Here is a 12,803-nt window from a genome sequence, read left to right as displayed (position 1 = left end):
ATAAAAAAGCAAACAATACGTTTGGACTGGTGGTTAGTATCATCATATTCTGCCAGCGGAGGGGCAGCTCAAAATTGCTGATGAGGCAGTCTTCCTTATGAATAAATGAGGATGATTGGTCATGCTTTAAACGGCTGCAAATGTATTTGGGACCATAGATAGGTTTATTCACAAACACTTCAAACATATATCTGTTTTTGTTCGAAGTATAATAATGAATGAATATTATATTTTATTTTTAAACTTTATTGCCCAACTTAAAAGTTAAAAATATTTAAAATCAATTTCATAAGGCTTTCTGTGACAGTCAAACCTGACGAGTCAGAAAATGGGATAAAGTGCTGTGCTATAAAAATACGTTAATAAAAGTAAAATTTAAACATAAGTGCAAAATATACACTTAAAATACATAAAATTAATGAACAAATATTATAATCCTACATAGTTACCACCGAAGAATATACACAGACATAAATTATATAAATATTGATAATTTTATAAATGTAACCAACCAGTGTGCACGGTCCCTAAAATTTTCGCTGCCTGGCAACCGGAGGATATTTTTGACTGGTTATTATAATGCATCCTTTCTCGGAAGTGATGCCTACGGTGCCAGAGTACCGCTTCGGATCCAATTAACAGTGGCTTCGTTCAAAGTTTGATTAAGTATTATTTAATTATTAAATATCGTTCCAAGTTGAATATAAACCGATGGTGTTAACCGTTAGGAAAAACAACAGATTAAAAAAAAACATATACCTATGTACGAGTCTAGACCGTACGGTCAACAGTACAGTTACCAAAATAACTATAAATATAAAAATTGACGAGAAAAAGTGCCTGCGAAGGGTCTGGTGCGGTAATAGCGGCGGGTGTGCAATGAAATTGTGTAGGTTGATGTGCTGTTGACTGTACATAGTTAAAACGTGGTACCTGTACCGTGGTATGCAACCTACTGGTCTGCGTGAATTGGGTGCCAGTGGTCCTCCCAGGTGAACTTAACAGGTGGACCACGACCGACGAACCATAGCGCAGCCCAGAAGACTGCATGGCGTCTATCTTACGTTTCGGAGGCCAAGATCCATTTTGGGATCGCAGTAGTAGTATATTGAGAAGCCCTTTTATGTGATCATAGAAAAAACACACTCGATAAGAAAGAGTTATATATTAACCGACAGGTATTAAACGCGCACATACCTTTTTTATTTGCCAGGTGTTTCGGACCTTGTTTCAAATACCGTAGCTTGCTGAGTCAGTCGCCCAGTGACCACGGACCTTTGCATCAAGGACCGAAAAGTCTGGGAAATAAGAAAGGTATGCGCACGTTTAATACCTGTCGTTTAATATAACTCGATATGTAACGCGAAAGTTTAAAAGTAGTTGTGAAAGAGTATTAACTTTTTATCTAGATAATAAGTCGCAAGAGTTCACTTAACAGTAATTTTCCAGTTGCCATAAATGATCTCCGGACCAGCACCCCTGTAGATTGTCAAATGCATTTTCTAATTGGTTCATAGAAAGAAAGCAAACAGCACGTGTCGATGAGAAAAGCAGGTTCTTCTACTACCCAGTGTACTAAAGAAAAGCTGCACTACGCTGTGCGTGCATTACTGTGAATAATCTAATTCCACACTGTCGCCGAACTCAGTTGGCGACGCGTGTGCGCGAACATTCAAATTTCTTTATTCAATTTAGGATGATATACATCACTTATTGACGTCAAAAAAATTACTTAAACTAAGTCCACTGCCGGCTTCCAAAGCGCAGGTGAAGAAGAAGCGACGCAACAAACTTCACCGCGGCCTTTTCTCCAAGGACGTCAATTAACAAATATACTCGTATGTCTTATACATATATTAAAAATTAGGAGAACATAATTTACATCATTATTAAAAATGACAAAATTTGAATGAATAAATAAAAATAAAAGTTGTATTTCCAATAAAATTATTGAAAATTGTCACACACAAAATATACATATATATATATATATATATATATATATATATATATATATATATATATATATATATATATATATATATATATATATATATATATATATATATATATATATATATATATATATATATATATATATATATATATATATAAATAAAAAGCTAAATGTACATCTAAATATTGCGTAGTTAGTATATGAATGATTTTATTTACCGCAATGAAAGATCAACAGAGTATACCGAATTCGTTAAAGTTCGACGAATTCTTTGGCGACTGTTTGGAGCTGGCATATGTCGCGTTCCTCGCTCCTCCTATTTTGATCTTTTTACAAAAATGAAATTTGTGACAGCCAGCTTTTACAGCAAGAGAGAATTCTTGTTGCATTCAAAGGATGATGAAATTATCATGGCCACGCTGTAAAAAGTTGAGAAGTTCCCATCATTCGTTCCTATATAATTCATCGTTCCCAAATATAAATAAAAAAATGGCGAATCATTTCAATCAAATTGAGTATTTTTATTTGATACAATTGTTGATCTAATTACATATAGAAATCATAAAATTCATTTACAAAAAAAGTTTTTATTTGTGATATAATAAATTGAACATGCATGGAGCGCCCCTATGAATTGTTTAAAAATTTCATATTTTATTTACAAAATATATGAAATATATGATTACTTAACATTTAACAAGCAAATTAACTAAAGATGAAAATCAGATCTGATTTTAATTTACGATTTAACCTTAATTTACTTAATATTTTAATTAATACACTAGATTATTATAGATACATTTAAAAATAATCTGGTATATCACTAATTTTAACGTATCTATCACCTCAAATAATAAAATTGTATTTTACAAAATATACACGAACTCATGCCACTGTAATAATAATGATTTATTAATTAATTAAAAGAACGATTAATTTTTTAAACATGATAATTGAGAATAAAATCACAAACATTTACAAAATATCCTTAAATTGCAAAAGTACTATCTAAATATATTTTGTGAAATCTTTATTAAAATTAAGTTTTTTCCACGACAAATCGACCACCGTCTTTACCATCCCTAATCGTAATAATTTTCTTTAATAATTTAATGATATTTTTTTTCATTTGTGACAAGATGAGCCTTTTATTTTGATTAATCAATATCAACATCAATTTTATGTAACGCTATTTTAAACTAATGAAACGAACCGCATAAAATTGAAAAAGTCGAAAGAATTACAATTACACTCTCAAACATATGAACTCCCGATTCCTGGATTTTTTAAGCAAAAAAATCATTAAACCAGGTTCAGATCTTTACCTTTCTGTAACAAAGTTCATTAACATTAGAGAAATAAACAGATTTCAATCAGAGAGGAAAAAACAATTAACACTTTTAATAAAAATAAAATAAAAAAACAAGTTGAAACAAATCTTTCAATGTTTTATTCCGTGTTTCTATTATCTCACTGTTCGGGCACCAGTGTGATATTAGAAAAGAAACAAAAAATTACAAGAAGAAATAAAACCAAAGAAAGATTTGATTCAGACAAATCACTTAATGATAATTAAATTATTACAGATCACGATTTTGTCACAAAAGGTAAAGCAAAGTCATGCAAAATTATTTGATCAATAAATCAGACAATCAACGAAGCAGGATCACAATTTGGTGAGAACGCTTTTGTAACAGAATCGGTTGTCAGAGATTAAATCATTAGATGTTATTAATAATAGTGCTATCGAAGAACAGATAAAGAATGAAGGAAAAGATGTCAATGAACTTTATTTCACAAAACAAACAATATGCAACCAAAACGTCTTTACCGATTGTAATAGTAATCTAAAAACTTGTGAAGATCGAAGGTGAATAGATACAGTATGAAATAAGAGCTGAAAATTCCAGATTATAGTGAAGATAAGCCTGATTTAGTTATTTATAATTTCCTAGTACCATTTTGAAAAAGTTTTTATACATATTTAACTTTAGAAAAAAAAGTCTAATGATATATTTATTTTATAATATGTCAAAAATAAATTTATCGAAATGGCGCTAGGACATAGATCAACTAAAAAGAAAAAAATATGTACCAAGATCTGGTATTGTAAGGTTCGTTGAATAAGTTTTTAATAGCTGTACTTTTGCTTGAGCATTTGATGTTTTATCCAAATGATTCATGGTCTATATTACTTTGAATCTGCTGAGGTCCAGCGATGGAATGGCGGGACTATCGCATGGAAGTGGTTCATTCCTGGAAATTGTTTTAATTGTACCTTTTAATATGCAATAACAGTGAGAACATCATGCCGGCCTGCTACATCGAAGGTTTTAATCTTTGATTGGCTCTAGAATGTTTTTTTTTTAGTTTGACTTGGGTCTTGCATATTTCTTTATACTACTTATCACTTAATTGTCGCAAATAACATAAACTAGTCAAACAAGTAACATTGGACGTCAGATTTATATACAGACTCGTATGGAATAAGTGAAAGGCGAACCTGGCACCTTTCGATCACAAGCCCACCACTCCTCCATTACCACTTAATTGAATACTCTCAACTTACCCTGGTAAATCAGCTCGGAGGAACGCATTGGGAGATTGTGAGATCAGCTCAATCCTGTCGCTGTTGTCGCAAACGATCCTTGATAGAGATACCTTCTTTATCTCCGCCAGTTGACCTGGTTGACACAAGTCATTAGATTTTCTTCAAGTAATGTGTGAACAGCTTCTAACTTTATATGCAGTTTAACTAATTATACCGCTTCGACATGTAAGTTAGGCAATCATAAAAAGTGCTACGGGTAGTTAAAAACTAAATGTAAAACCTACTTGGAGTAAACGCTCCAGGGTTCACATCAGGTCCATTCTCGTAGAAGTACCGATCGCCCCTCTTAATCCTGGAGAACTGGTCTGCGAGGATGAGAGCGAATGTGGGTCCGACCACACCGCCCTCTGTCTGCTCTTCAAGGAGTCCTCCTACCCAGAGGTCAATATCCTCTGGACTTGCATACACGGAGGAGAGGCGTTGAGCTGCCTGCAATTTAATTAGTGCCTGACTCATGTAATTTCATCAACTACTTAGTTGAAGGAAAACGTCGTCAGAAAACCTGCACTAGTCGATAATTTATCATCTAGTCTATGAAATGGAGAAGGCATTTGTCACACTCCATTAATATTGTCAAGAAAGTGTATATGTTCTTGACAGTATTAATGGAGTGTGACATCCATTAATATTGTCAAGAAAGTGTGGCCACGACCCTCAGCCATATGAGGAGTATGACTATAAGAAGGTTACGACGTATACAATTTGTGCTTACGCTTGGTGGGAACTGCTTGAAGTCCACAAACGGCGAGAGCCCCACAAGTCTTCTGTACTCGTTGTAGGAGCGGACTCCGTAGTCGCGGCCTCGCTGGATATTGATGGACGCCAAGTCCAGACCGAACGGGTTACCGCCGTGGAAGAGATAGCGGGTCAACTGAAAAACATATTAAGAAGATTGTCATTCACAGAATGTCTGATACAGTAGCTTTATCCATTACTAATCCGTTGTTTTTTTTCTTCATCTCACTTTCACCTTCGCATTTTCCCATTTGTATCAGAAATTACCGGAAAATAAGACATTCTAGCACCATTTTACCCACTTTCCCGAGATCCCTCTTTGGGGGTGCGGTTTAACTGGTAAACCTATGTTACCGGCGACATTTTAAATCTACCTGTACCTTTGCAGAACCTAAGTAACTGCCCTAATGTTATATTTTTGAGATCATCTTTTGATAAAATATCTGAGCCCATAATATCTCTTCAGACTGCAGCATATGCATGGCTCTCGGCTACGAGGTTGAAGCTGATTTTCTCGACTTCCTGGCAGCAATGGTATCTGAAGATCAAATGGAATTATCACTGTCAGACTCCTTTTTAGCTGACAGTACCCTATAATAATGCTTATTATTAGTCAAGAAGTCTTGGTAACAAACTCACCCCTTCAGTAACGAAGGGGTCCACGGCCTGCATGGGTTGCCAGCCGAGCCCGGTCAACAACCGGTCCAGGAACAGCTTCAGCCTCAGCCGCGTCGGCTGGAACATCACCTCGGGGATCGATATCCTCTCGTAAATGCTATTTTTTTGGACGCTAGGAATCCTGAAGATATTACATACAATTAAAATGGTGGAATTTTTGACTGAAAATATATAAAAAATGTTTATCAATAAACTTTTTTTTTTTTCATTTCTGTTACAATCTTATCTTGGTATGTGGAATGATATCCAATAGACATATTCAATGTTTTAAAACAGCCAGCACATGTTTATGTATAATTAGCGACTTGTCACGGATTCGCACGATATCATTTATGTACGTTTAAACCTTCGGATATAAATTGCCTAAATAATAGTGAAATCTGCATCAAAATCCGTGATCCGTTCAAATCAAAAGCGTGAAAGTTTAGAAACAGACAGACGCGGAGAGTGACTTTGTTTTATAGTAGACCATGATGAAAACGAAAATATAATAATCTTACTTCATTTATAAAAATAATTAAATACTATCAGTAGACAATGTATGAAACGTCAGGTTACATAATGTTTCCTTCGACGACTGAATGTCCGAATCTCATAGCGGCTGTGGAGAACTCCGCCGTCAGAGATGGGTTCACACGAGCATCGTATGATGAGGAGTAGCCCTGGGAAGGCGTCAGGCCAAAGGACTGAGCCAGCGTTGGACCTGAAATATATGTAATTAGGTTTTATTCAGATCATCGTACGAACAATATCATCGACATCACTTCAACGACAATCGACTTCAAGAAATTAGACCTTCATAGGTATTTAATCACGTCAAATTTTAAATTACATATTATTTCCCCGAAACTACAAACTAAGTGGCAAATATGATAATGTTATATTAATAGGTCCATTTGTCGAAAATCTGCTTACACACATGTATGATGTGATTGTTAATTACTTATTTGTTATTATTTTTTGTTGTGGTGTTTATTTTTTGGCAATAAATATTCAGTAATTCATTAACTGTGCGCAAAGTGCTTGCCTCTGAACCGAGAGGTCCCGGGTTCGAAACCCGGTCGGGTAATGATGGAAAATTATCCCGGGTCCGGTCCGTATTGGCCCGGGTCTTGGATGTTTATCTATAAATGTATTTGTTATAAAATATAGTATCGTTGAATTAATATCTCACCTTACTTTGGGTCTAGCTCAATCTGTGTGATTTGTCCTAATATATTTATTATATATATTTTTATTAAATCATTCAAAAGGCGCAACATAAGCTATACATTCAGGATATGACCAAAGTGTACTCACCAATAAGAAGCGGCAAAAACTCATTATAAATTATATGCTGGAACTGAGCCTGTACAATTCTCCTGGTCTCTAAGAAGACGGTCTCGTCATTCCAGTCCGGATTCAGTCTGGCTAGAGCTCTGGCGATGCGGTTGTGTTCTCTGGTAAAGATAGTGTGGAGAACCGTTAAGGATATTATCTGGTTTCCGTGCCCATCTCCTGCAAAGAAATATTAAGATTCATTAAGCCATACTAATATCCTAAATGCGAGAGTCTGTTAATCTGTCTGTCACGGCTTAAGGTACGTCAGATTTTGAAAATAATGAGATGAAAAAAATTTGGAATCGACTGGTAATCGACGTCATTACATATATCAGTACAATCTGACAGTATTATGTAAAACACCTGATTCAAAACACGCTGCTCCATTTTTAGTAGCCATGCATTCCTGTTTCTCAGTGAGTGGAGGCAGCTCTCTCCCGTAATCGACGAAGGTCCTCAAAAGACCACCAGGTCCCCTCAATTTTGTAAGTTTTTCTCCAGTAGTGCCATAAAGATGTGATAGGTCCGGGAAATGTGTAGCGCCGTTCATCTGTAAATACACAATAATAGAATACTAAATAATATTACAAATGCGAAAGTAAGTTTGTTTATCTCTTCACGCTTTATCTTCTCAGCCAATCTTTTTTAAATATTGCAAACATGCAGTTTGAAGTGCGGAGAAGGATACATTTATTTGAAAGCATGTTAAAGCGAATATGATGTCTAGCCCAGTCCTATTTCAGACTTCCCATCCTAGCACACTCATCTATAATGACAATGAATATAACTGTAAGTATAACACAGTAGTTTTCCGCTGTCCGTCTGTTTAATAGATATATGAGACCTGATGGTTTTATATGAGCGAAACCGGAACGGGCAGCTAGTAACTAGTATCAAATACCTGCTTCGCATAACCAACAGAACAATCGCTGGCAGGCGCCAACTGCGTCCTGACGAAGTTCAGGCACTGGTGTCGGTACTGGCCGTAAAATTCATCGGCTGGGTCCGCCACGATGGGAGCACAAGCCCAGTGTGTGATCTCTGGTGGGAGGAAGGCTTCGCCATCGCCGGAGCAACAGGATATAGCACTACCGTTACCTATGGTAAATTTAAAAAATAAGACTACATTTTTTTGTAGACGGTCTAACTGCAGACCTTAGAACGATGATATAAGTTCACTAATATGACGAATATTTGTCTGCGGCTCTGGGTATGTTGTATTTGTTTCTGTATCTATGTCCATCGGACTGACGATATAAGTTTAGGCCGTTGAGTGTTGTATATTTATTTATTTATTAATGAAAATTACCTTAGCGAACACGGCACACTGACCTAAACGTTAAGTCCTGGATGAGGATACTGCTGTCGACTCTCGCACTTGCCATTTGTTGTCCTCACTGCTGAGGAATGGACCTTCCTTAAGATTAGATAAAGAGGATAGATCCACCACGCTTCGGACCAACCGATGATTTTTATCTATAGCCAAGACAAACTGTCTAACGTGCTTCGAAGTTCTGAAGCACAAAGGGGCACAAGATAATATTTTTTAGCTATCTAATAATAACTTGTTATTGTGAAATTAGTAGCGCTTTCTTAGGGCGGAAACCACCTTGATAATAAGCTCCGCCGTTGTGAAAGTATACAATAAATGTGTATTATACCTGCGAAAGAATAATTCAATCTTACCAATGGTGAACATGACCAGCGCGCTGGTGTCGTGCGCTATGAACTGTCCAAACTGCATGAACATGAGATTGTGGGTGGGGCTCGGATGGCTGGAGTCCAGAATGAGGATACTGCTGACGGCTCTCGCGCTTGGCAGCGGGAAGCCAGTGGTGGAAGTGCGCATTGCCCAAATACCTACAAAATGTGACTACAGGCAATCGAACAACAAGTTATCGTAAGTAGACCACTACGCCGCCGTAATAATAACGTTTTTGGCATGAATATGGGTAGGTTGATTTGTCTAGTATGATGTCTTGCTCTCATTCATACCAACTTCACGACCAGTAACTAGTGTTTCTTGCAATCTTCAAAAAGGTATCATAAGATATTGCCAACCATTGGGACGTTTGGCTTGAACATATTATTTAAATTTTTATTTATTTCTTGCGACCCGGCCCGACTGCGCACGAGGTCTAATAATAAACCTTCGAGAATAAATAAGAAATTGCGATTTTGATGCAGTTTTGTGAGTCTAAATAACTCACAAAACTGCATCAAAATCGCTTGCATAGTTAGTTCTTCACGCAATATACCATAGCAGATGGGGCGATTTTATTTTATACTGTGTACCTAATGATAGTGATTCGAATGTGTTTGACCATCAATCTTAATAGGAAGTGAAGATCAGGTCTACGGTAAACGCAAGCCCAAAAACGCCTGTTCACCCTTACTTAAAGATTCCTAAATTATATGATTCGCAAAATATTAATTCAGAGAGGTAATTCAAAACCGAATTGAAAGATACCTTGAGGTGGAATGTCGACTACATACAGATAGATAACCATGTTCTAAAGCAATAGAAGATTACCATCACTGTAGTCAGGCGGTAGGAGTCTCTCATATCCTGAGTGTACGGCACCCCAACCAGGCACAGCTGGGTTGTTGCACTCCCCTCCGAGGCTTCTGTAGCGGCTGGGTGGCGATGGACATGCCGGAGGTGGCGGGCAAAAAGGACCTGGAATCAATTTTATAAATAGTTACGATGAAAAATAATTTAATATTCCGCTATCACCGGTCATTAAATAAATAAATATATAAGAACAAATCACACAGATTGAGCTAGTCTCAAAGTAAGTTCGAGACTTGTGTTATGGGATACTAATTCAACGATACTATATTTTATAACAAATACAAATAGATAAAAATCCAAGACCCGGGCCAATCAGAAAAAGATCAATTTCCATCATGACCCGACCGCGGATCGAACCCGGGATCTCTCGGTTCAGAGGCAAGCCCTTTACCACTGCGCCACCGAGGTCGTCATTACGATTTGTAGGGTGAGAGTGGCAGTGAAATTACAAGGTACTGTGGCCAAAAATCTTAGCACACAAAGACGGCAATGTTTATGTGACACCCCTAGTGTTAAAGGTCTATAGGCTGCAGTGTCCTCTTATTATAAGTTTGCCTGCTTGGTAATCTAAAAAAATATCAAAACTATTTTACAGGGGATCTCTAGATCATAAATAGTATTCTCAACCACTCGGCCACCACTTCTGTAGCAGATGAGAACGTTATAAATTCTTAACGAAAATTATCAACAGTGCTTGGTGTCCCGCATTGTGATGTAGGAAAGACTTCACATTCTGGATCTTTTCTATTGATCAAGAAGATAATTAAGTAAATAATCAGGGTGTATACCATCCGTGTGATCAGTGAGTCCCAAGCTGAGTTCCTCATCAGATATCGCCTGTCGAGCCTTGAGTTCCAGTGCAGCGAACAGGTTTAGAAGACCGCCGCGACCCAAGATATCAGCTCGCTTGTCTGATGTCATCACGGACTGGAAAAGAAATATTCCCAAAATTTAAGAAAATTCTCAGTTATGAAAACTGATGTTGGTAATGCATGTGCAATCATTTAACGATTAAAAGATCATTTAAAGATTTAACATTGGATTACCAAATGATGTCCAAATCCGGGCGACGACTCGTTGAGCACCGCATCCTTATGAGCAAGCAGCTTATCTGCCTTTCCAAGCCACTGGGTCAGCTTCTCTCGAGACTGATGATGAGCAGTCTTCATGTCTACTGCACTGATGGAGGCGGAAGCACGGGCTTTGTGATCTGCCTCAGCTAACAGATGAAAATTATACGTCAATATATGGTCATAAACGTGGAAATTTGTTAACCAGTGCTATTAAAACCAGGGGATTTAGGACCTTATGTCGTAATCAAACAAACCTTAAAGAATACTTTCCATTCATAATAAAAACCTTAACGATAAGATGACAGCTTGTCAGCTTTACTGAGCTCATCTTTTTTACCAGATCCTTGAATCTTAGCTTACGGGAAACAACAGTAACAACTGGATAAGATAGAATCACACGATAACTATTAAGTTCTTGACCTTACCAGCATGGCCGCTGCCAGTGAAACAGCATACTCCTAGCTGACCAGCTTTGAGATGGCACTCAGGGTTATAGGAGCCAGGTCTGCGGTGAGCTGGACACTGAACTCTGTGGACACACTGTCCTTGCCTGGGACAGACGTCACACGGCAGGGATGGCTTGTGGGTATGGCCTGGAAGATCAAACATTCGTCTGTTGAGTTTGAATGGATTTCATCATGAATGTATCCTATAAAGTAATCTCGTTTGTTGTCTTCACGCTTGTGCCAAGACACAGATACGTCTTTATCCCTTTCGGGGTAGACAGTGCCCAGGCTTTTACAATCTGTCCAGGAAGAAAAATAACTAACACATTCTACGTATTTATTTCGTTCCACATCAAACATGTAAGAAATTCAAGTTACAAGCTAACATTCTCGTAAAATCTCATTTTATAGATAGATGAACTCTTGTTGTACTATTTACAGAAAAAACATAAGATATAACTAAGTATTAAAAAACATAAATGAAAGCAATTTCTTCATTCAACCTTTAGACAGCGCGGTCGTAACGCTCTGAGAATTACCCAATTTATAACCATATCCCCTCTCCTATTCTGATTGTCTTAAAAGGCTATAGAATGAACAGAGGAGAGGAGAATAGTAGTAACTTTTTAAATTTTGTCATAACAATTCAAAGTATATAATAATAACTATATTCCTTCATACAATACATTTGACGACCTCGGTGGCGCAGTGGTAAACTTCTTGCCAGTGAACCGAGAGGTCCCGGGTTCGATCCCCGGTCGGGTCATGATGGAAAATGATCTTTTTCTGATCGGCCCGGGTCTTGGATGTTTATCTATGTATGTATTTGTTATAAAATATAGTATCGTTGAGTTATTATCCCGTAACACAAGTCTCGAATTTACTTTGGGGCTAGCTCAATCGATGTGATTTGTCCTAAAATATTTATTTATTTATAATGGACAGCTGAAATTACGGTGCGGAGAAAGCTGAAATTCGGATTATTTAATTTATCGTTCGAAGTTCGCAAGTAACGTATAACCTTACCTTCATCATGTTTCACGTAATGTGCTCCCACGTTTTTATCGGCCGACTTGCAATTGATATGCACAACTGGACAAATAACCACCACATACACAAATATACGCAATACTAAATGCAACATTATTGCTTTATATTTCAGGAAGTTTATATTATATTTCTGTAATTTTTTTTTAGAAAGAAATAATCACATGATAGAAGGAAAGATGCCGCCTGCAGCCGACCGGTGGTCGAAATGGACGAATGGCGTGAAATCTTGCAAAATTACCTGTCAAAGATTGAAAAGTGAGGGTAGTTGGAAAAAAAAATAGTATTATTCTCGTCTTGACAATTGACGTTCGGTTTCGCTCTAAAATGGGACCTCTCGATATAATCCTGGGAATGTCGT

General features: G+C 37.0%; 1 protein-coding gene across 1 annotated transcript; it reads right to left on the bottom strand.

Moving 5' to 3' along the window:
- Positions 1–2,808: 2,808 nt before the first annotated feature.
- Pxt (Peroxinectin-like) lies at positions 2,809–12,665 on the bottom strand. Its single transcript, XM_053749823.2, has 15 exons — positions 12,422–12,665; positions 11,375–11,542; positions 10,923–11,095; positions 10,665–10,803; positions 9,835–9,981; positions 8,988–9,161; positions 8,203–8,399; positions 7,665–7,851; positions 7,281–7,478; positions 6,540–6,684; positions 5,943–6,102; positions 5,281–5,439; positions 4,793–4,997; positions 4,527–4,641; positions 2,809–4,213 (listed from the first exon to the last, which is right to left on the bottom strand). The coding sequence occupies exons 1-15, from the start codon at positions 12,537–12,539 to the stop codon at positions 4,144–4,146; spliced, it is 2,355 nt and encodes a 784-aa protein (XP_053605798.1). The 5' UTR covers positions 12,540–12,665; the 3' UTR covers positions 2,809–4,143.
- Positions 12,666–12,803: the final 138 nt, after the last annotated feature.

Source organism: Plodia interpunctella, chromosome 9 (assembly GCF_027563975.2).
Source record: "Plodia interpunctella isolate USDA-ARS_2022_Savannah chromosome 9, ilPloInte3.2, whole genome shotgun sequence".
Lineage (NCBI taxonomy): Eukaryota > Metazoa > Arthropoda > Insecta > Lepidoptera > Pyralidae > Plodia > Plodia interpunctella.
Note: the sequence above shows the minus strand (reverse complement) of the source record. Positions and strands in the feature narration are given on the sequence as shown.